Genomic DNA, 24,417 nt, shown 5'->3' on the forward strand with positions numbered 1-24,417 from the left:
CCCACCGAGGCCCCGACGTCAGACGCGGCAGATTCGCCGGAGCGGCGACGGGGTTCCCAGCGAGAGCGGCAGCGGCGCGCAGGAACCCTTTTATCCCGGTTCCGGCTTCCTCCCCCGCCGGCCCGGGAGGACGCGGGTGGGCGGGGAGCGGCAGCTCCGTGTGGAAAGTGCCGCCGCGGATACCCAGGTGCCGCCTTCCTTCTTCCCTCCCTCCGCTCCCTCCCCCCGCCTGCCCGCAGCGGATGAAAACAAACAGCGGCGGCGATGGCGGCGACGCGGCGCAGGCCGCGGCTTTGAGGGCAGCGGCAGCCCGATCCCCGCACCCTCACAGGCGCTGAGAGCCGCGGCTGTGACATCCCCGCCGGCCCGGGCGTCGGGGTTCGGGATCAAGGAGGAGGCGGAGGAGAGGCGCCGGTTGGAGCCCCAGGGCGGCCGCGGGGCCTCTGGGGCTTAGAGGCGCCGGTAGCGGGCGCGGGGCGCTGAGCAGACGCCGGGGCACGGCGGGGGAGCGGGGCAGCGGGCCCCCCTCGGGCAGCCGGGCCTCCGCGCGGGATGAGCCGCCGCGCCGCCAGCACTGCCGCCCCCGCGCAGGTACAGGGGCCGGGCCGGGGGGGTCCCGGGGCCGGGCCGGGCCCCGCGGGGGGTGGGGGGTAGGGGAGCCCGTGGGCAGCTGTGTGAGGAGGGGATCGGGACGTGGGTTTTCAGCCTTTGGCTGCGGCCTCGTGTCTCCCTTTTAGTTTCGCTTCGCTGCTCGGTGAAGTCGGGGCTGACTGCAGCCGTGCCGGTGCCTGTCAGCGGCTGGCGGTGGGGATCGGGAGGGACGCGGCCTGGCGAAGTCTCTCCAAGTGATGTCCTTTGAACTCAAAGCGCTTCGGAGCCTGTTAGAAACGTGCGGAACTTCGGCCCCCCTGGTTCGTTGCATAGTTTCCCTGCAATGGGCGAGTTAGCCGCCTGTTAGGGGAGATCGGGGTTTATAGAGCATCGCAGCCGGCTTTCCTGTGAGAGCTGTGGCTCTCGGGCCACTGCCAGTCAGTCCAACCCAATCGGCGGGAGTGAGGACACCTTCCCCGTCAGAGAAACGATAGAAGAGGGGGCACTTTGGACTAAAGCCTACAGACTGCCCAATAGAGCTCAGAGGTGACATGACTAGCCACGCTGCAAGGGGGGAAAACAAGCTAAATTACTGCCCTAGCTGAAAATTAGTTGGCTATGAAATGAAGTCTATAACGTAACATTACTGTAGGAGTGGCCTGACCTGGTGGAACCCTTCTTCTTGTGGCATGAAACAAGTCATTCAGATGAGCCAGGCTGTATTTAGATGTCCAGAAGGATCCTACAGGATCACCTTATTTTGCTTAAACGGTGTTGTACAATTTCTTACAAGTTGAGACCTGGTGCTTGTATTGGTGGTTGTAGTACAAGGCCCATAGAAGCAGATTCTGGTTCAGCTTGTATTCTTTAGCCTGACAAACAAAATGAGAGGGGATGGACCTTTGAACAGACACCATTTTTAGAACTTGGGGAAGTACAGAATGTAACTGCTGGTCAACAGGAATTACTTAATATCATTTTTAAGCCAGTGGAGCTGGCAGTTTCAGGCTTTAGTAGATACATCCCAAGTCATTTATCTGTTACAAAGTAAGTCTATTTGCTGAGCAGGAGGAAAAAAAGAAACCAAACAGTGAACTACAGATCCTTTTAATTTTCTCTAAATACATTATGTGAAACAGTTTTTCTGCTGGAATCCATAAACTTCAAAGAATGAGAGTGGCACGCTTCAACACTTAGAACTGCTTCCTTCCTCTCCCCAGGTTTCTGACTAACTGACTAAGAAGGCAAAGTGAAGATTAAGTAATTGTAGGATACTGGAGTTTGACTTGCAGACCCTGCCTTGAAACAAATTGTTGTCTTTATGGAGATCTTTTTATAGTTGCTTATTAATGTGCTGAAAATACCTGCTTGCAGTGAAGCTTCCTGGTCATCGAAGGGGATGTTCTAGGAAAGCTTTCTTGGCAGTCAAGCCTATTTATCAGAGGCACTCTATTAAAAGCTTCCAAAACTTCCATGTGCTTCTTGTTTACCTGCGTGATTCAACGAGGTTTTCTGGAACTTCACATAGGACATCCTTGAAGATTAGATTTAGGTGCTGGATTACCAAAGAAGTTCTGGAAGAGTGGTAGGGACAAGGAGCTAGGTCTGGGGACACAGTCAGGTAACTGTGACTATGCTGCTGGGATGAGAGCTGTCCACAGCTCACTCCGTACAGCACCAGCCCTTCTTTCCTCCTCCTGGTCTTTTGAATTTCACTCTGGGATAGGAACCACGAGGAATTATTTTGCATTGGTAAGTATCTGTTTGAAAGGACTTTTAAGTTGTAGAATTGTAGAATCTTAGGGGTTGGAAGGGACCTCAAGAGATCATCGGGTCCACCCCCCCTTCCAAAGCAGCTCCCTAGGACATATCAGACAGGCGTCCAGACGGGTCTTGAATATCTCCAGAGGAGACTCCACCACCTCCCTGGGCAGCCTGTCTCAGGGCTCTGTCACCCTCACTGTGAAAAAGTTCTTCCTCATGTTGGTGTGGAACTTCCTGTGCTCCAACTTGCAGCCATTGCCCCTTGTCCTGTCTCCACAGACCACTGAAAAGGGGCTGGCTGATTCCCCCTGCATCCCCTGCTTCAGATAATTATAAACTTTAATTAGGTCCCCCCTTAGTCTTCTCTTCTTAAGGCTGAACAGTCCCAACTTACTCAGCCTTTCCTCATAGGGGAGATGCTCCAAGCCCTTAAAGTTGTAGCAGCCATGGCTCAGAGTGAAATCTAAAAGCAGGGAGGTGATGGAAGCAGTCTGTATATACCTTCCCCAGCAGCAGTAATCAAGCCTGGTATGCATTGGGTGCTTCTGCTCCTTTCCCTTTACGTGAGTGAGTGTCAAACAGGTTACACACTGGATTCCTAACGCAGGTATGCCCAGGTGTTAGCGTGCACCTGTTGTGTGCCCGGTGACAGGTACCAGCAGGCAGCGGGCTGCGGCTGTTGGACAGGTGCACGGCATGCTGGTAGCTGTAGTTTCTCTAGGCTGTACCCAGGCATGAAAGGGAGGGCTCTTTGCAGCTGGTTGCATCATGTGAATAGGGTGCCAACAGCTTACGCTGATGTGTGCTCCTTGGAGAGTATACATACCAGCAGAGTAAGGCATGATGCTTAGATGTGAAACTCTGGGTAAGCCTCTGCCTCATAACCTAGTGAGAAAGAGTAAGGCTTTAGTTAAGAGCCACATGTGGCAGTTCTTTGAACATCTCTGACATTTCTTCTTAGAAGGTAGTGGAGACAAAGGCATATAAACAAAGTAAACTAGTATGAAAATGGATGTTGCAGGAAGAGGGAGACAAAGCAGAAAGGCACATAGCCAAGTTACTTGTTTTTACCTGCAAACAGCCCATGTGTAAGGCTAAAGAAGTGAAGTATCAGTTTATGTAAGGTATTTCTTGGTTGAGGGAGAATCAGTCATCTGTGGGGTTCTAACCTAGACCAAAGTTTATTTCCTTCTAGTTGTTATTCATTGTCAAATTGGACAGCATTTTCCTTGAGCTAAGTAAGTGCCTGGATACTGGCACTTAACAAGGAGCCATGCTGGCCTTGTGACCTACAGGACTTGCAAAGTTGAATGAGTTTGGTGGAACTGAGTTTAATAATGTCCTTTCTCTTCAGGTCAGCTGGTGACAGCTAACCTGAGGGTCCCAAGGCATTTTTGTGTTTGCTGTAATTTTAGACCATCTTGACTCTTAGCAAGAACGATTCTAAAGGTAAACACTGTCCTAAGTCTTAGCAGATCTTAGGTAATCACCAGAGGCCCTCCTGCAAAAACGAGACCGTGGTCATTAAATGACAGCCCTCAGAGGCATTAGAAGCTGAGTTCCAAGGTCTCAGTTTCCCCCTGGAATGACAAATTCCTGACAGGAAACCTTGCCTGATAGTTTCTGCTTTACAGTAGGCTCGTTTGAGTCAACTGTTGCTACTCTTTGGAGCTTGAGAGGTAAGAGTATGAACCTCCAAACGTTTCATGAATGTTACAGATTGTATGGGGTCTTGCAGGATGAATCCCAGTTCTGCTGCAGAAGGGCAGAACTGTGAAGCTATCATTCTTTGAACCCTGGATCTAAAACATGGGTCTGGCAGCTGTTATTCTCCTCTAGAGACAGTTGAGTATATAGTCATTAGAATTAATCCCTGTACTGCACAGGGAGCCGTGCTGATGATCTGCTTTGTTTCTTTCCTAACAGACCAGCGAGCCCAGCACCCTTGTCTTGCAGTAGTCGATACCAGAATTCTTTTCCAGCCCTGTAAGGCAAATGTAGGTGTGTTACTCAACATAAGGACATACATACTCCCTTTCACCTTTCTCCAAGGGTCACGTAGAAACGCCCTGTCACTTCTTTCCACATTTAAAGCTAGTTTGATTTCTTTTGGTGTTTAAATGTCAGCATTCTCTTTGCTGAGAAGATGATGTATTTTTTAATGCAGTGCTTTATTGCCTGTATCAGCCAGGTTTTGTTGTAGAACTCATGTCCCCTCAACACTTACTCTGCTTTACTTAGTTAAGTCAAAAGAATAACAGAGGTCACTCTCCCCCCCCCCCCTTTTTTTTTTTTGTAGTGGGAAGTGTCTATACTAAAAGCTTAGTTTTTTGAGTTGGAGTGTTGCAGCAATTCAACATCTAGGGTCTTAAGTGCTGACTTCCTTTTGCATCCTCTCCCACCAGTAGAAAAGACCTATAATCTCTGTCTAGTGGAGGTAGAGGCAGTGAAAGAAAGTATGAAACTTTTGATGAGGACGTTAAAATATTGAAAGCAGAATTTGGTGATGCATCTAATGTTGAATCATTGTGGTGTTAGTTCTCAAGTTAAATTTGTGACATGGACAAGTACAGCGCTAGGAGATGCAGTATAAATGTGGCCTAGGACCTTTCAGCCATACCAGACATCCAGCTTTCTTAGCGAGTCCTTCAGAAAGCAGAATTCTTCTCTATAAGCACTCCAATATGCAGTACTCTTATCTAGCAGCTCTCCTTGGATGATGTTCCTGAAGCTTTACTTAAAATAGTCATTTACTACTATTAAGTGAAATATTGTAAATAGAAGTTCTGGATGTGTGTAGTCATTAAAGACTGCAGGTTGCCAGCCCCTGTCTCCTGCTGTGCTTTAGTTTGTATAAATACTGTACCTTCCTGCAAGTCCAGTCTTTGCTTGAAGACTGAACACTGAGCAGGGGACCCTTGTGCACTGCAGCCACTCCTGCTCACTGACCTCAGACTGCCAGCGTTCGGTGATGAGCAGCATTCCATGAACAGGTGACGTTTGACCAGCTGTCTCAAAACAAAAGCAGCAGCAGGGAGCTAAGAGGGAATGGATACTTTGAAGGCTTATGAGCCAGAAGTACAATTAGTGCTGCTAATTAAGGCGTTCGTTCCTCCCCATGGTCTCTCTATGATTATTAACTTACACATGAAGAAACTGAGAGACAGAAAACTGGTGGTTTATCGCGGGCCACATGGCAGGATGGTGGCAGGGGTCTGATGGGGGCCGTGCCCGCCTCGCTTCAGGCGCGGGGCAAGTTCCTCCTCTTGCTAGAAACAGTTGTGTTTTCAAAAAACAAGGCAGTGGGAATGTGGGAGCCAAGTAGTTGTTGTCAGAGCTTTTGAGAGAAGCAAACAGAGAATTTTGGTCTACCCCTTGGCAAAAATAGATCTTTTCAGTTCCTTGTAAGCAAACTTGTAGCTGTACAGGTTTACCGCAAGTACTACTTGTTGGAGGTAAAGCAGCTGCGTAGCCTGTTCCAGCAGTGGTTTAGTCTTATGGCAAATTACTTTGAAATCTGGAAGTAGAAGCAGAGAGCTGAAGGAAGACTTTATTCCCACATCTGTGCTGTGTTTCAGATTGCCATATGCAATGGACACTGATCTCAGTTCCCAGGACAGGAAGGACCTGGACAAGTTCATCAAATTTTTTGCTTTAAAGGTAACTCTCCTGTGGGCAAATGCCTCTTCTTTCTTGTTTTAAAAAAACCCAAACAAACCAACCAAAACACCAAAACAAACATAACCTGCAGTGTAACAAGGTTGGTTTTGTTTTGGCTTGTTTTTGCTAAAGACAAAAAAAACTGATGACAAACTTAGGAGATGCCTGAGAATAACTAGAAAGCTATATTTTCCCCCTTTTTTCTACTTTAGAATCCTCTTCCTTTCCCCAGAAGTGTCCTGCTGTAGGATCAGTTATAGACACTTGAGCTTTGGGTTGCTATAAACACATCTAACCATTCAGCTATTAGGTACTATCTTCTGTTGGACCCCACTCTTTCTTTTCAGCCAATGTAAATTTTTATATTGGATCCAAAAGCCATTAATACCAGAATGTGCTTCTGAGTTATGATGACAGGTAATGATGAAACTTGGTTTCACGTGGTACATAGATACAAGTAGATACTCTGACAGTAGCTCTGTTATGAGTGTACACATTCACTGGACTTTGTTCATGTGTTCAGTTTCAGCATATAGTTGGAAGTTTTTTTTTGGTGTTACTGATAACTGTGCAACTCCTGATCACAAAATTGACTTGGCCACTTCATGTTATTACCAAGAAAGGTCAGGTTGAAATTGTTTTCTGTCTGAAATAGATTTACTCGTTATATGTAATAATTGAAGTTGATTACAAATGAAGATTAGTGTAGCAAACTCTGCTTCTCTACATCCTGCTCAGTCCTTTGATTTTTTAGCTTGGAATTTGTCTAGCTCAGGTTCTGAACTGAGTGAGGGCTCTGCTGGGCTCCAAACAAGAGTGTGCATCTTGTCCTTTCTATTCCAGACGGTACAAGTAATTGTCCAGGCCCGACTTGGAGAGAAAATCTGTACCCGATCATCATCCTCCCCAACAGGCTCTGACTGGGTAAACTCATGTTTCTTACAGCAGCTCCATAACTGTTGGGGGTTCTCTGTGTGTGGTGTTACTCAGTTGTTTTAGTCTTGTGCAGACTGTAATATCTATCCATAGAATAACTACTATATCCAACTATGCTCGTTGGTGCTGAGGGGTTTTTTTTGGTTGCTGTTGACATGCAACATGTCCCTGTGGGCTCTTAAGGACTGATTAGAGGAGAGAGAAACGATAACTCTCAGCCACTCTGGCCAGCCAAGGTGCATCTCCAAGACCTGGGGGTGGGGTGATGAGTTCTTTTGTGTTTCAAGGTTGCAACTCTGCAACTCAGGACTGTGTAAGTAGCGGGCTTTATTAAAATTGAAGAGCCTCAAGATACTCTAGGTGAATGTAGGACTCAAGCAAGGGAAAAGGAACAGGACTTTTATGGCAGGATCAAGAAAAACATTTGAATTAGCAGCCAAAGAAATGTCTGCAAATATGCAAAGCCTGAGCCCCTGTGGGAATTTTGTGTTTCATAAATATCTCAGCAGACTCTGACCTAGTATGTTACACGTGGGTCTGTGGGTCTATTTGCTGCATGCTGTCAGGCAGGTTTTTGAATAAATAAAAACCAGAATCATCTCTCTTGTTCTGCAGTTCAATTTGGCAATCAAAGATATACCAGAGGTTACTCATGAAGCAAAGAAAGCCCTGGCAGGACAGCTACCTGCTGTTGGACGGTCTATGTGTGTGGAGATTTCTCTCAAAACCTCAGAGGTGAGAACTTAGTCAAAATAGATGCTGTTTTTTTTACTTGAACCTTAAGTCACCCGCCCTTTAGTCTGTGACAGTGTGAAAATATCTTCATTTATGAAGTCAGGTAGTATGCTGATGAAAAGCAATGCATTGTTTAAGGGAAGCAACTCACTGCAAATATCTGAAGCGAAACATACAAATAATAGAGCAGCAAAATTTAGTTTCTTAGACTATGAAGACCATAGCCATTCCCAGGAAGGTACTCCCTTGGGTGATATAATTGTGCAGTGAGACTTCCAGGGCACCTTTATCGATTGTTGCATTACAAGAAAGGGTGAGCCAAGAGAAACGTCTTCATTGAGAGGTGTGGCTGTTGCTGATCATTAATGAGATGTGAAAAGGTTTGTGTCCTGAAATGAGCCTTTGTTTGCTGTCCTTTTTCTAATCCAGGGGGACTCCATGGAGCTGGAAATTTGGTGTCTAGAAATGAATGAGAAGTAAGTGCATTCTTCAGTTTCTTTGTGTGGGTTCTCTTGTTTTAGCTGGTGAAAAGGGGCAGTGTGCTCAATCAGTGGTGGTGATTGAGCACAGACTGGCTGCGTGGCTTAGGACACTTCAGAGGGAAGTCCCCACTTTGCCTACTGCAGCAGTGAAACGGTTTAATATCAGTGTCAAGAAAATGAGTCATTTTCTTCCTTGTTCATTCTTATATTAAATCTAGTCTGCTTCCTCAGATACAAGAAGTGATATGCTCTATGGTGACAAACATTCTTAATGTTGAAAAGACGTTCCTGTCTAGTAGAAGGCTGCATGGCATTGTTCAGCACCTACTAGTACAACAGGTGACTCGACTGACGTAGGAGTCTTAATTTTGGCAATAAAACTGACATTAAACAATTGGTCCAAGCTACTTTTGTTTTTTTTTTAAAAACACATACAAACAAAACAAAACCTTCACTTTTTTCCTTTGTGTTTCATAGGTGTGACAAAGAAATCAAAGTTTCCTATACCGTGTACAACAGACTGTCTCTACTGCTGAAATCTTTGCTTGCTATAACCAGGGTAACTCCAGCCTACAGACTCTCAAGGAAACAAGGCCATGAATATGTGATATTGTACAGGTAAAGCAGAATATTCCCCCCCCCCCCCCCGCCTTAGAGATACAAACAGCAGAGACTGGATTTGCACAGTGCAGCTGCTAATGTGGTAAAAAGGAATGAGCAATAAGAGATTCAAGTTACTTGGATTTAACTACTACTGACCAGTGACAGAGAGAACTTTAGGACATATATATATATGTCCTGTAAGGTGAGCCACACATATATATTTATCTCATCTTGCAGCCTCCACCTGAGCCATTGAAAGAAAAACTAAGCACAGGCTGTAAAGTGGGGAAGAGCTCAAAAATTCTACGTGCAAGCACTGGTGAAATGCCTCATTAGCATCCAGTTGCTCAGTGGCTGACCCAGATCTGACAGGCGCCCGTGTTGCGCATAACGGCAACGCGCGTTACTGCGGTACAGCTTCAGGCTCTCCTGCCATTCCATTTTGGAGCAGCCTCCTCAGCTCCCTGTATTTCTTGCAGCTGACTCATGCAGATACGGAGTCCAGCTCTGTTTAGCCTGAGAGATCTGACTAGCTTGTGGTTCACAGTTATCACCTTCCAGTCTTTGGTTTTGAGAAAGTCTTTGGTACATTTGTATAGCTCGTTCAGATGATTCTAAAGCTCAGGTTTGTTATCATTTGCACAACTAAGAACTTAAAAAGAAATCCTTGTCATTTATTTTTGCCTCCAGTGCTGTTTTGGCATGTACTTAAGAGAAGGTCTCTTTACAGCACAGCTAATCTTTTATGTGTGTGATGAGTATCAATTTTTAGACTCAGACCTGTCCATGAAGTTTATATCACTTCACATTTCTGCTCTGAACTGTAGACTTGCCAAAGAAGCTTAAAAAAAACTTAGAGAAATTTATTAGACTACTGTTTTTCTTCCTTTTTCTTTTTACCCTATGTGTCTCTTTCAAAGGTAGCTGAAAGTTTTTATGAGATAGACCTTGTAGCCACTTATTTTGGTTTTGTGTTGGGTTTTTTTTTTTTTCTTTTCTAAAGGGGAAAGGTCATTCCAGCCTGTCAGTTTATAAAATTAAATAAGGTGTAAGAGTGTGTGTAGTGTTATGGCTCAGATGGACCTGATACAGTTTCTTTTTTCTTTTCCTGCAGGATATATTTTGGTGAAGTGCAGCTGAGCGGCTTGGGAGAAGGTATGACTAGGCAACACACACAAACCAGAGTGGATTTGTTTTCCATGCTGGCTAGCCTTTTATTGCTATTCCCAAGTGTTATTAGGAAAATACAAATCTGAGGCTTACACATGCTTTTTATCTGGATCTACAAGCAGAGGGTTGTGACAAGTATAGTGGTGGTACTTTGACAAAATCTAGGGTCACTGCCATTTCAACTCTAGTGATCTGGGGCTGAAATAAGAATATGGAAGTATATTGATAAGGGGCAGTACTGGTAAAGGAGATCATGAGCAACTCAGGAACAAGAGGCACTTCAGACCAGTATCTAGATCAAGATAGGAAGCAATGTCAGAAGTCTTGTAGATGAGGCCTGCCAGTAAGGCAAGCTAGTGCTGCTGTTTTGTTAGGGGTTCTGTATGTGCCTTCAGAGTTCAGGCTGCAAGGGGTAACAGAAACACTGTAGAAATAAGATAATGTAACCTCAGAACAGAAAAGTATGGAATATAAACAGTGGAACTGATAATCATTCCTTAACCTTATAGGTTTCCAGACAGTCCGTGTTGGGACAGTGGGTACCCCGGTGGGCACCATCACTCTGTCCTGTGCCTACAGAATCAACCTGGCTTTCATGTCAACCAGGTAAGAAAACATGATTGTGCCAGGAACAATACAGTACAATAACGTATCAGCAAACCTGCTTTATAAGCTCTGGAATCTTTCCCTCCTGCTTATCCTTTCCTGCTGAGATTCTCTTTCACAGAGAACATTCTCTGATGCTTAAGCCTTGCAACAAGTGGAGTATTTAAGTAGCCCTGAGCCTGACTCTAGAACTCCAAATTGTTGATGCATGCTTGGAGTTGCAGGGCTGAATTGTAAAGATGCTCTGGTCCTATTAACAGACACAGGGGTTTTCTGTGAGGACAGTGAACTGGGATGAGAGTAGAGAGAAAACAGCCAGTAACACCATTGCTTGTTGCCTTGCAGGCAGTTTGAGAGGACCCCTCCTATCATGGGGATTATCATTGATCACTTTGTGGACCGGCCCTATCCCAGCTCTTCACCCATGCACCCCTGCAATTACAGGTGAGGAAATACTGAGCTGAAGCCGTGGGCCCTGGTGAAGGCATCAGTTACGCCCAAACACGGAGCCTTTTCCACTGCTTGCTGACTGGAGGGTTAGTGTCAATCACAGGGACGTGACTCAGCATGTGAGGAAGGGTGATGTTTTCCTCCTCACATCTGTAAGGCTGAGCATAGCAAGCTCCAGGATTTTCTCAATTCCTTACAGCAGCACTTGGACACAAAGGAGGTTTAACCTTGCCTGCCTTTGGGAATTGGAAGTCTAACAGTTAATCCTGCTCTAAAATAACGTGTCCAGAGGCATGCATCTCCAGATATTTCCAGTAGGGAAGGATCCAAATTTAATTTGTCTTTGTAGAGGAGAGGTTTGTCTTCTCTAAAATGCATGTGAGGGCACTAATACTGTGATCAGTGGTACTGCTTGGCAACGGTTCTGCAAACTGCACTAGCTGGAGTAACAAAACCTTTAGCTAAAGGAACAGAGGGAAGTGTTTCTATCTGGGGGTAGAAGAGGAGCACTTGGGGAAGATTAACATTTTCTGACTCTATTTTTCCTCAGTACTTCCAAGTAGATGAGAGCTCTTCATAATTCTCCTTTCAACTCCACTCAAATACTCTCAGCCCCCTTGCAGCATTTGTCCCAGTGTGTTTTACTGTCTTTTTTGTGTTAGGGAGTATTTCCAGTAGGAAACCTTTTCTTTTCTTGCTGCTTTAGAGCTGCTGAGGACAACGGTGCAGCATACCCCACAGTAGAAGATTCCCAAGAAGTGTGTACCACGTCTTTTTCCACCTCTCCTCCATCTCAGGTAAACAAACCAGGCTTTTTTTACTCCTAGATAGAACAGTCACTGTTAGGGCAGTGTACATGCTCCTACATCAGCTGCTGTGCAAAGAGGAAACCTCCTGCTGCTAATTAAAATCTAATGTGTGAGTTAGTTATATTGCTAGGCTGAGTAAAACCTAGTTAGCGACTGATTTCAACACATTGCTAAGGGACTAGAAAAACTGAGTTACTGAGCAAGATTAAAAGAACCTACACCTGTAGCTGGGCCAAGATGTGCCTGAAAAGGATAGCAGAGTACCTACATGTTCACGTGCTGATGCTGCAAGAAGAGGAATTCAAGAGATTGATATTAGGTGGCGTAAGTAGAGATAACAGACTGACATAGAGAAACACCACAATATCAGGAAAATGCTTATAGCAGTCTCCATATTTTCTGCACTGCAGAATGGAAAAACAGGAAAAAGACAAAAGCTGTAATTGTTGGGCCACCTAAAACTAATTGGGGTGGCAGGAATAAGTGTCAGCAAAGAAACTGGGTTGTGGTATTTAAGGAGGGACTTAACACTCTGTACTTCCACCTACCCACGCAAATTTCATTTAAGTTAATATTTTAAAATAGATAGATAGGTTTCCTTCTGAATAGCAAAAAACCAAACTACAATTCCTCCTTCTTTTACTGTCCTGATAGATCTGGCTCCATAATTCTATATTTGGAAGACTCAGACAGATTTGCAGTTGTCCAATAGCTTTAAAATATTCAGGAATGTCCTGCCTTGTTGTCCAGCCAAGCAGATGGCTCCACTGATCTTTAAAGGCAACATAAAGACACTAAATCTCTTTTGCTGTCAGTGTAGAACATCGAATGAAGCATAATTGGAATGCTGTTCTAAACTGAAGGAATTTGCTTTGGGACTTGCCACTGCTTCAGAGGAATTAGTATGACTGGTTTAGCAGAACATAGTCTACTGTCTAAATGAGCTAGAAATGAGCTTTTCTTGGGAAGGGTTTTTGTGACAAGTGGATTTTGGGCAACAGGGTGTCAGGTAACATTGAACTAAGCAGCCAGCACTCACAGTAAGTCTTCTGGGATAAAGCTTTTCTTACCCTGTGCCCCACAGCTCGGGAGATGGGGCTGATTCATGTCCTGCCTCTTCACAAAGCAGGTTAAACACCACAGCTTTTGTGAAGAGACTTCCATTGGCCTGCTTGTGCCAGTGTTACTCAGTAATAGCTCATGTAAATACATTGGGGTTGGCATTTCCCCAAAGGACATGGAGCTCTGCTGTCACTGGGAGGAAAAGCTTTATGAAAACAGATGAACCTTGACGAGTCACCCTGGGTACAAGCCTGTGTTCTTGCTCTTCCTGGGGCTCAGCTGCCATACGCTCTGCACTTGTTGTAAAGGCCAGTCTTTGTTACCAGGGGTAGAATTGTACAGTTGCCTTGGCAGAGTGGCCTCTAAAGTAAATGAGAAGTAAATTTCTTTCTCCAGCTTTCTGTATAAAACTTGACATGTAGGAAAACTGGGAACCATGTGGTTCTGTAGGCAGAATAAACCTCTGCCTGTGTTTCCAGTAGAAATGAGGGCTAACCTGTGCAACAGAGGGAATAGGCGTTTCCTTCTCCCCGTGAGCTTGCACAGCATGTCTGTGTCTCTGTGGGTGGCAGCGTAGCCCAAAATACAGAAGAAAGTCTGGCCATGGGCAATCCCCAGAAATGAAAATGAAAACTGTTAGAGGAAAATGATGGAGAAGGTGTGGGACTGAGCCAGGTTTGGGTTGCCCTTTTTGCATGAGCGCCCTCTGTGAGGCAGCCTTTATCTCCAGAGCATCCCTCCTGTCCACAGACTTCTCCCTCCACATCAATGTGTTTGATGTGCACCTGAGTCTGGGTCCCCTTTATTCCAAGGGTGCAGCACAGACCTGCCAAGACACAATCCCTTGGGATGCTGAAAGACTAGGATTATGGATGGATGGAGAGTATTGAAATACTTTTATACATTTTGGGGAAAAAAAAAATTAAATTACTCTTGGGGTTTTTTTCAGTTTTTTTGTGTTGGGGCTTTTTTCCTCTCCTGGTAATTTACTGGTACCAGCTGTAATACACTGAGGAGCAGTCTCTTGCAGTTACTTTCTGTCACTGTTTGCTGGAGTCTAAAACATTACCTGAGTTGAGTGTTCTGTTGAGATTGGAGAAACAGACAGTTCTTTACAAAAGGAAGCCCCTGTATTGCCAGAAGCACATTCTGCTGGATGCATAGGTGTGGCTGCTGCAGCCAAAACCTCTTCACTAGCATTCAGTTCATCCAACTCTTTACAGTTCTTCTCTGAAGTCCTTCTCTCTCTCTCTCTCCCCGTCCCACCCCCTCTCTTTCCCTCCCCCTCTCTCTCTCTTCCTTGTTTCCTCTGTGTCTGTGCACAGTGTGTTTTTACCGTTACAAAGGCACATTTTCAGACCCCTTCTCCTGTGGTGACGGACACCCTGAAGGTCCCAGTGATGGGACTGGCCTTTTCACATCAAGTGAGTTGCCAACAGAATATGCTACAGGTAGCCAAATACTGGCCTGGCGTGACAGAACACACACAGGACAGCACAGCTTTGACTGTGTGGGATGTTTGTTGTGCATGGGAAAGGCTGGTGGACCCAAAATGGGCATATTGCTGAGACTGGCTGCTTAAATGCCTGTACAGGTGGAGGTCTCCCAAAGACAGGGCAAGCACTCCTAAAGAAAACAACTGTTGCAAGGGTTGTTAGTGGTGGCACAATTAGTAAGGCACAGCGCTGAGCGTTTAACAACCGGTGTCCCCAGAACCTGCAGAGTCATGAGTGCTCCGCTCAGCTTGACTCGCCTCCAGTGACTGAAGGTGCTGCTCATCATTCAGAGCCCTGCTGGAGTATCACAGAGCTCTGAAAGCAGCTTTCCCCTTGAGCTCAAGCAAGCTAAACCAGGAACGTTTTCTTTAACCTGGCCAGATAGATTTCTACATGGGGCTGCAAGGAGCTTCTCCTGGGTTTCACCACTTCCAGCAATTCATTCCTACAGCAGCCTCACAAGGGTCAGCTTCCCAAGTCTCTTTACCTAGCACAACTATGGGATCCCCTTCTTTGGCTGAAGCTATTTGAACAGGTCTTGAAGATCAGCTCTTTTAACATGCAAGGGGGATGGGTTCAAACAGTCGATAATGCAGTTGTTTTGGGGAGAAACACCCCCACTTTATACCTTCACTAGTGATTCCACTGAAAGCCTAGCATCCTGCTGCCAGCCTGAAATGCCATGCCTGACTTTTCCTGTTCATTCTTCAGTGACTGATGATTATTCAGACCATGGGACGCTCCCCTTCCCCTCCCTTTCTCCTCTCCCTTTGCCCTTCTTGTTTTTTCTCTTTCTTAGCTTTCCAGCTCTCGTCTTTCCTATCAGCCTGCTGCCCTGGGAGTTGGATCAGCTGACATGGGGTATCCTGTGCTCTTTGCTGGTGGCTTGAATGCTGCACACCCTCACCAGGTACTTCTAGAGGGTAGAAGAAGCGTGGCTGGTATTGCAACCATTTCTGTCACTTGTACACCTGAGAGAGGCCTTGAAACTGGTGTGTGCATTGGTGTTCTGTCTGTCAGGAGCCACAAGAGTCTAAGGTAATTGCAGAGAAAGCACAACTCGCCCAGGAGCTGGGAAATAACTCTTCAGCATCCCTGACTTAACTGGGATGGAGGTCACGTGGAAAAACAATGCCAAAAGAGCTGGTGCCAGACCTCTTTGTCTGGACCAGCTCGTCATTGATTCCAAACTTGAGCTGTTCCTACAGAACTGCTGCCCCACAGCTGCCCAGAGCTCTGTAGCCTGGCCATAGGGTCCCCTGACAGTCCATATTGGCACACTTGCACCCAATCATCAGACAAATAAGCGAAGCTGACAGAAGTCCTCCTCTGCCTGTGATGTTGCTGCTGCACCAGAGTTGTGCTGACATAGCAATGGTAGGACAGACTTGACTATTGCAGTTGGAAGGGACCTTGAGTGATCATCTAGTCCAACTGCCCGACCACAAGTTGAGGGCATTGTCCAAATGCCTTTTAAACACTGCCAGGCTTGGGGCATCAACCACCTCTCTAGGAAGCCTGTTCCAGTGTCTGACCACCCTCTCAGTAAAGGAATGCTTCCTCAAGTCCAGTCTGAACCTCTCCTGGCTCTGAGCCATTCCCACACACTCTATCACTAGATATGAGGGAGAGGAGCTTGGCACATCTCACCTCACTTCTCCTCCTCAGAAAGCTACAGAGAGCAATGAGGTAGCAAGAGGATAGGATTCTCCCCCTTGCTTCTTGAAGCAGAGGACCTATAGCCAGTGAGTTCTGCAGCGTAAAACAGGCCTGAAGTGGAGCAGAGTAGGGATGGAATTAAAAAAAAGTCTGTACTGCTGTGCTCACCTTATACTCGACCCCTCTCTCAGCCTCACAGGGGCTGGAGCCCAGTCACATGCCAAAAATGCCAGGACTTAGTCTCACTACAATGGAACCTGCTGGGTATTGCACTGTGGTGATGGCCTCATTTTGAGATCTCTAACGTGATCATTCCTCTCTGTCTCAGTTGATTGGTCCAGGCAAAGAGGGGGGAGTTCCCCCAATTCCTAGCCAGCCAGCACATGGCACTCAAGCTGACCAAGAGAGGATGTGCACCCCACTCGATGGAGTCCACTACTCAGCAGCTACTCCTTCTAGTAGGTAGGTTGGTTTTAGATGACCCACTGTTCGTGTTAGCCCATTTACAATCCTGTCAAGATAAAACTTTTTGATTTCCCCTCTATTTATTATTTGTTGGATACCTACTGTTCTTCCACCCACCAAAACAACTGGCAACTTCTCTGACTGGGGTGTGTTGGGGGGTGTGTGTGTTCAGCCTTTCTCCAATCATCTCACCCATCTGCTTACCCCCACTAGTCACTGCAACAACCTTGCAACTTCTGTTATGTCACCTTTAGTATACATTTTATCTTTTTTAATCTCTGCTGGTTTTGCTGATGCAGTAAGTTCACAAGTGAGTCTTAAATTCTCCAGAGACTTGATGTGAATTGTTACCAAAACCAGTTATAGTTACCACAAATCTCTTTGCTGTTTTATTAGGAAACTCCGGGTAGTGAAAAGGAACCAACACAACCTCAAACAGTCCTAAAATCACCTTCCTCTCAGCTAACCAAATCCTTCCTTTTTTTGACACCACATTTATTTCTTGTGAAGTCGCTTTTCAGGTCGCACAGCTCTGAGTCAGGGGTCTTAAGCAGGTATTTTGCTGTGAGGAATCCAAAAGCCACAGTTGCACTAGCACTTTCTGGGGTGCACTGTTCAAGAAGGCCTCTTGCCAGAAGACTCACCCTTTTTTTGGTGGTGGTGTTTTAAATCTCTGAATACGTGTGGTAGGAAAAAAACAGCTCAGACAAATAGCTAATGGCCATGTAGTGACTTAGTCACAGTGGCAGTAGCTGTTGTGATGTATTCATCTGCTGCCTTTGTAACCTGAGTGGTTCTTGCCCTCACCCTGCCAGCTTTGCAACTGCTCTGCTTCTGAAAAGCCAGTGGTGAGGAGCAGGAGTCGCTGTGAACGTGCCCGTTCTGAAGCCAAAAGCCCATCTCCAAACCAAAAAGCCCTGCTCAGCTGTCAGCAAGTTTTCACTCGACTGGATAGTTTTTGTCCAGCTTAAACCAAAAACCTGATCCCACAATTGTCCCACTCCCCTTTCCTGCTCATGGCTGAAGAAGAAAGTGTGGTGCAAGGACAGAGACATTTGTTGTCCTTCTAAAAGGAGGTGTAAACCCCCAGAAGCTAAGCAGTCCTGTAAAGCATGTGGTTTGTCGCTGTTGCGTGTGCCATGAGTCACTAATGAGGTCTCTTTGCCCCCCCAGTGAGGACACAGAAACGGTGTCGAACAGCAGCGAAGGGAAGTGTGGCTCCCCACACGACCTTCTGGAGACCATCTTCATCCGGAAGGTGGGAGCTTTTGTCAACAAACCCATTAACCAGGTAACTCACAGTACATCTTCCCAGGGCACCATAACACCCTGCTGCTCCCATCTGCCCTGACACAAAGGAGAGAAAAGTGCCAGAGTCGCCCTGGAGCTCGAGGGCAGCCCTGGAGCCCGAGCCAGCTGCAGTTCCTTTGTCACAGTCCTGCTCTCTGTAAAAGCCTTTTGGAGTGTGACAGCCACCAAATCTGCCCCTCTTTGCCAACTCCTTTTTGGGTGTGAAAGACTTGATACTTGGGTCTCACAGCGATCTGCTGTTACCACAGGCTCATAAACTGGGGATACTGATAGGCAGGTGAGGAAAGCAGCCTCCCTTCCCTGAAGGGACATGCAGGAGATCAGTTCATCACAAGTAAGCACACGTTTACACTCAGCTGGGGCAGCTCAGAGATCAGCCCCATTCCTAGGGCTGCTCTTGAATATTAAGTCCTGTACTATGACTTTTGGATGGGTGAAGGAGAGCGGTTTGAACCTGTAGCAGTTTGTTAATCCTTACCTGTATTACACCAGATGTATGTGAGTGATCACACCACGGGGTGTATCTGCATTAGGTCAGTTGTGTACCACCTCTCTAGCTTGTGCCTTGTAAATGAGACCATCAGCCTCCTGCCTAACTGCTGATGGGATCTTAGGCAATTTTTAACAGACTTGACAAAGACTTTCAGTATCCTTTTCTGTGCTGGGTAAGCAGAGCATCTTAGTGAAATTCTGTTTGCTGAATCTCCTCAGGTGACCATGGCCAACTTAGACATTCCTTTTGCCATGTTTGCTCCCAAGAATGTTGAGCTGGAAGATAACGACCCCATGGTAAGCCTCTTCCAGAGGTACAATATGTGCCTTCTCAGCATCCCTTACGCAACATCCATGCTGTTCCCTGCCCCACGTACGCTTTGGGTTTTGAGCAAAGCACTAGTCACACAGAGCTGTTTGGCTTGAAGAAACCTCTGATGTGGGGCCCAGGGCTCTCTAGACATGCAAATAACAGTGCACATTTGCTGCCCCTGCTGCAGCACACGCTTGTTGTCCAACCTCCTGACTGCCCCCACCCTGCCAAAACACACAGGCAGATGGGATCATGAGATGAGTACTCACCATCTTTGATTTCTTGGGCAGGTCAATCCTCCTGACTCCCCAGAAACTGAATCTCCTCTACAAGGCAGCTTACACTCCGAGGGCTCCAGTGGCAGCAGCACAGGGAACACCCATGATGACTTTGTAATGATTGACTTTGTAAGTGCCCTCATCTGTGCTCACACACAACACCTGCATCTTAGGTGGGCTTCAGGTGCTGGTACAAGGGCAGAGGATGCAAGAGCAGTTTTCAGTGGGGGTGTAAAGGATCCATGACTCGCAGTTCCAGACTAGAGCTTGATAGTCCCAAAGCTGCAAAGACACCTGTGACCAACAACTACAAATTAAATACTCTTTCCATTCCCTTCCGACGCCTGGGCTTGGTATCCTCTTGGTAATGCCTCCAGGAGCCAGATTCCAAGGAAGTGCTCTCTTCCAAATGCTCAGGCAAGCACAAGTCCCAGCTCTTCTTCAGTTATTTAATCTGCATTACTGCAACAGCAGTTGTAATGCCAAGATATTTACTGATAGGAGGTCATGCATGACTTTACCTGAGGTTATGGCTGGAGGGAAGCCTGAATGGGAATTAAAATCAGTATCTTTGATTCTAGAAATGGGAGTTAACATCATACCTTTGATTCTAGAAACCAGCATTTTCAAAAGATGACATTCTTCCGATGGACCTGGGGACGTTTTACCGGGAGTTTCAGAACCCCCCTCAACTCAGCAGCCTCTCCATTGACATTGGAGCACAGTCCATGGCAGAGGATTTGGTATGGAACCCTGCAATTGCTATTTTGGGGAATCATTTGTCCTTTATCATACTCTCCCTATTCCTAGTTTGGAAAAAAATACCTTGTCTCTCCTCAGCAGAGTCCCTGCAAAAGGGGTCCCTCAGTAGGACATCCCAGATGAATGCACGTTTGTTTATGCCACACCTGAGCCTCTGTGAGGGGTGTGCTTATCTTTGCACTGAAACTGCTGCCACGTGCTGCCGTCTCTGTCATTCAGCCCCCCAAAACTGACCCTACCTCTGGAACTTAGTGGCACACTAGGCCTGACCTTGCAGCCTGAGCAGAGGTGAAGTCCTGCTGTGGCTGGTAAGGGTCATGCCTTGGCCTCCCAGGCGTCATAGCGTAACTGTGGGGAATAATGGCCACGAGTGGCTGGCAGCTTGAGGACGGCTGGGACAGGGGCAGGTTCTGGTGCTGCAGCTGGCGGTAGGAATTGCACAAGGCCAGGCCCCAGCACACCTCCTGTTCCTGCAGAACAAACACGCTCTGGGCAGGCTGCCCTTCTCAGGGTCACTTGCTGGATGCTGCTAGAGGGCTCCTGGGTTTGTCTGTCTGGGACAGGGAGACCAGAGCAGTGGAGAGGGGCTGCAGGACTTGGGAGAAGAATTTTTGCCCTGAAGTGTGAAAAGCTTCCTTGTATCTGCTGAGAATGGGCCCTGACCTACACCCTTCTCTGCCCTTCCAGGACTCGTTACCAGAGAAGCTAGCAGTTCATGAGAAAAATGTCAAAGAGTTTGATGCCTTTGTAGAAACCTTGCAGTGAAGCCATCTTCCAGCCTCGCTGCAGCAGTTCTTCCTCATCAAGGCATCCTGGAGAATGACATCTACATGAGTATCTCTATTGCCCCTGCTCTGCCTTTTGTCTCACCTTGACTAGTTCCTTCCATCAAGCGAGCCGCCTTTGCTCTCTTCAACAGCGGGTACAGATCATCTGCTGATTTTCCTCACCACCACATAGTTCTGGACTGCTTCTCCTCACAGCCAAGTTTTTGAATGGAAGACTTCTCTTGGAACACAGGAAGTCAAACTCCAACATATGGAACTTGTTTCCTCGTCAGTCTCCCTTGGTGTGGAAGGGCTCTGTGAAAAGTTGCCACCCGCTTCCTCCAGAGGTCCTGTGGTGTGAGTCCCCTCCGTATAGCTCCTTGCTAACAGACCTTTCCCTGCCGTCCGATCCTGGTAGAGCATAGAAAGCTTTGGCTCCTTTCCAGGGTCTGTGAGTTCAGCAGATTCAACAGCTTTAAGTCCAGAACATCCATTCTGCAGAACGGGGCATTTCATCCTGACTTCGGTGTGAGCGCCTGGAGCCCCAGGAAGAGGTGTCAGCTCTGGGACCTGTGTGATACAAGTTACCTTTGTTTCCCTGCTCCCAAGGAACTGGGTCTCTGCAGGGTCGTCTTGCACTGCTGGCTGATAATGATAAGCAGGAGTGGAGCTCCAGAAGCGCTTCCCACCTTTCCCTCCCAAGCGTGCCGACGTGGCCTGCTGGCTTCGCCGGCGCTGACTGCTGGCAAACCCGCACGGCCGCCGTGAGGATGCTGAATTCACAGGCTCCACTCTTGACATGTAACTGTACATACCAGGAATCCTGTTTCTCTAGGGTTATGTAACTAGGAGTCAGCCCAAGATTCTCTCCTCTAACCCTTGCAAATCTTCCTGCTTCATGGTTAATAGATGATCTTAAGAATCAAAAAAATATTTATTGCTTTTAAAGAAACCTATATTTAAAAAGATGTTCTGTTTTCATGTAGTAGTGCGGGTTGTTCTGCCCTGGATCACTGCAGACAGCGAGTGTGCCAGTGAGACTGGTCTCTCTTTGCAGGAAAATATCTGAGAGATTTATTTTCTGAGTCAGACTTGATTAACCTCGAGCCCTGTGCTGGGGCCCGTGTATCCGCTACATCCAGCCGGGGCCCAGCTAGGATGCAACGCACACGCCGGTGGGGTGGGGTGGACAGGGACTGGGCTAAAAGCTGTGCTCTGGTAGGCGGGGATGAATTTGCAGTTCCGCCAGTCAGAGGGCAGCTGCTGTAGAGAAGCACAGAGTTTTTGGGAGCTGATGGTACTTTGCAATCAGCTGGCTTTTGATTAGCTGAGATTTTATTTTTGTAATGAGCTGGCTGTCGGCAGCGCGGCTGCCTGGCAGCGCCCCGGGGTGGCTGTGGCCTTTCGCCTGACGTACGGAGGGGAGGAGAAACAGACACTAAGCAGAAACTTCGCTAAGGTAGGTCTTCCTGTGGTTCTCCCTCCTCCTCCCATATGTAACTAGAGTGAGCAACTGCAAGACCCCTTACTGTCCTAAAACACTGACAACCCCCCCTTCTTTCTCCAAAAGCAGGGTTGTGTTGCCTCAGTACTTAGAGTAGCTGAGTAGCAAACCTTCTAGTTAGTGCAGTGTAGCAGCCCCTGCAACTTGGCTGCGTTCTTCATGGAAAGAGGTTGCTGGCAGCCGTCGGGGAACCTGCGCCGCCCCCACACCCCTGCCCCCGAACACTATTTCTGGGCTGCTGATAGCACAAGGAACCACAGTCAGACCAGTGCTTGCTGTGAGGTCAGAGCGATGCAGTGCTTTGAGCTCTTCTGGCTCTTTTGTCGAGTGATGTGTTCAGTGGGAGGCCACACAACCTCCAGAACTGTTGGAGCTTCACCTGCCAGAACCTTTTTAGCTTACCCAACCAACTCAGCGATTCAGCAACCTCGCACAGAAATGGCTTAGTCCTTGCCAAGTAAGTTTAAGAAAGCTCCCAAGGTAAACAGCTCAGGAGATGGCTTAAGTCACCCAGGCTTCAACAAGTAGTTGATCCCCACAGCCAGAGCCACCTTGTTTTACAGGTGGAGAGGGTCGCAGGAGGGTGCAGGAGCACAAGGAATTAAGGGATCCGCTGTCTCTCACCTATGCTGAGGAAGTCAGGCTCTGACACCTTGTCAGAAGTAGCTCACAGGCTTTGTTGGTTGCTGTTGCCTTTCTTTTAGCATGTGGGCTGTGCTTGGGAGAGCGTTGGGAGCGGGGTTGCAGAGCAGCAGGGATGGAATGAAGTGCTGGTTCACGCTGTAATTGCAGGCAAGAAGAGACTAGGTTGAACTTCATGTAGCCAGTGCTGCCGCTGTCATCCCAGCAGCGGGCTGTGGAGCTGACAGGTAGCCGGCCTTTCGGCGGGGGGGTCCTTTTGGAAGAGCCCCTGGGCCCAACGCTCGTGCTCCTCTGTTGATGCAGTTCCATACACGGGTACAGCTCCCACATCCCCTGAGGCAGAACGTCGGCGTGGCACGTTTTGTTCTGCTTGAGAAAGCTGGAAAATTGCCTGCATAAGCTGCTGGTGTTGAGCTGGGTGGCCATAGCAATAAAGAGATTCTCTAGGGCTGTTACGTGCCTCTTTGCCCGGCACTCCTCAGCTTCAGCACGTAGTTGCTGCGTCTGGTCTCCGAGTCCCCTGACCGCAGCACAAGCGCGCTGCTTCAGGAAAGACCTGGCTGCTGCTGGGGCCTGCCCCAGAGCGTGTTACGAGGGCTGGTAATTCTAGCAGCTGTCTGCTTGATGCTAGGTTAAAGACAGCATGTACGTAGCTGCTGACTTACAGATCCTTTGGGTGAAGGGGAAGGCTCCTAAATCGTATTGTTTTGGAAATAGTCTCCCATGTACTTCAAGTATTCAAGGAATTTCCAATAAAACTTTTACGTAAGCAGTGCTCTGGTTTGTGTGTTTCTCCGTGTGTGCTGGGGCAGACCCAACCTCCCAGTCCTCCTCCTCCCCCTCCAGGACACAGGATACTCAGAGCTCCCTGTCAGCAGCAGGAAGATAGAACACGTTGGTGTCTCTGACAGTGAGGGTAAGTCACCCCCTGCAAAGCGTGCACTGCATTTGGAACAGCGGGCAGCATGCTGGCCAGGCGGCCTTGCTGCGTGGAGGATACCGAGGCAAAGACAGGGCGGGTGCCTGGCTGGCCCCAAATGCAGGCACGAGGGACAGCCTCTGTGTTTGGCCACGGTGATGGATCCAGTGAGTGGGAAAGGGAATTATCACCACGTCCCACCCACCCCAGCTGAAATATTCTCCAGTGTCCAATAGAAAGGGGTGTGGAAAAAACCCTGCGGAAACATCAGCAGAATTTGCACTGCACATGGTTGCTACTACGTGCTTAAAAGGAGCGTGGGAACATTCTGATCCGATGGAGGAGTTAGGAGAGACTCTTAAGATGTGGAAAGAACTAGTGTGGGTATCCCAGCAGGAAGCAATGCTGGGGAGAGCGCATGCTGCTTGCAGTGCATAGTTCATGCCTGTGCTGTCTGATAACCCAATGCAACAGCTGTAATCCAGCATGGCTTGGAGTTAACCCTGTGTAATGCACACAGCTGTGTAAGGTGCCTCCCCTCGAGGGCAAGGCACAATGCTAAAAGTCTGTGTGTAACAACTGCAGCCTTAAGCGGTGCTGAAAGGGGCCTGGTTCGTACATGGCCGAGATGGGAGGAAAGAAGACAAAAATGACTGTGTACAGTGGCAGCTTCCTTGATGGGAAACATTCCATCCTGGGGAATGAGGGCAGCTATTGAAACCAATCTTGTCATAATCTTACCTTCAGGAGGTAACACAGTGAACTGAGCAACCCAGTGCAACCTTCTGGGTGCTGACCTGGCTGTTACACCTGTGTGTATGTGTGGATTTGTGAGTGTCATTTCGTGCACAGTGAGGGGGATGAACTGCTGACAAACTCATAAATTGGGCCCTTGGTACTAAGCCTCCTCACTAGGAAAACAAGGGATTAGGAAAACCATC

At 47.5% G+C, this 24,417-nt stretch overlaps 1 protein-coding gene across 1 annotated transcript; it reads left to right on the top strand.

Annotated features, from left to right (window-relative positions):
* The first annotated feature begins 527 nt into the window (after positions 1-527).
* On the top strand, positions 528-23,310 carry ATG13 (autophagy related 13). Its single transcript, XM_084264040.1, has 18 exons — positions 528-591; positions 5,934-6,015; positions 6,859-6,939; positions 7,567-7,686; positions 8,116-8,162; positions 8,646-8,786; positions 9,886-9,926; positions 10,451-10,547; positions 10,893-10,991; positions 11,704-11,794; positions 14,194-14,292; positions 15,164-15,274; positions 16,352-16,485; positions 17,662-17,779; positions 18,511-18,588; positions 18,895-19,011; positions 19,497-19,625; positions 20,332-23,310. Exons 2-18 carry the CDS (start codon positions 5,947-5,949, stop codon positions 20,407-20,409), a joined length of 1,650 nt encoding a protein of 549 aa, XP_084120166.1. The 5' UTR covers positions 528-591; positions 5,934-5,946; the 3' UTR covers positions 20,410-23,310.
* Positions 23,311-24,417: the final 1,107 nt, after the last annotated feature.

Source organism: Gallinula chloropus (genome assembly GCF_964237585.1).
Source record: "Gallinula chloropus genome assembly, chromosome: 4".
NCBI classification, from domain to species: domain Eukaryota; kingdom Metazoa; phylum Chordata; class Aves; order Gruiformes; family Rallidae; genus Gallinula; species Gallinula chloropus.

Bases quoted from the DNA above. Each gene is read 5' to 3' on its own strand.
- ATG13 (XM_084264040.1), top strand. From the start codon at position 5,947: ATGGACACTGATCTCAGTTCCCAGGACAGGAAGGACCTGGACAAGTTC. The intron at 10,548-10,892 runs GTAAGAAAACAT...GTTGCCTTGCAG, and splicing joins CTGGCTTTCATGTCAACCAG to GCAGTTTGAGAGGACCCCTC. The intron at 16,486-17,661 runs GTAGGTTGGTTT...TTGCCCCCCCAG, and splicing joins GCAGCTACTCCTTCTAGTAG to TGAGGACACAGAAACGGTGT.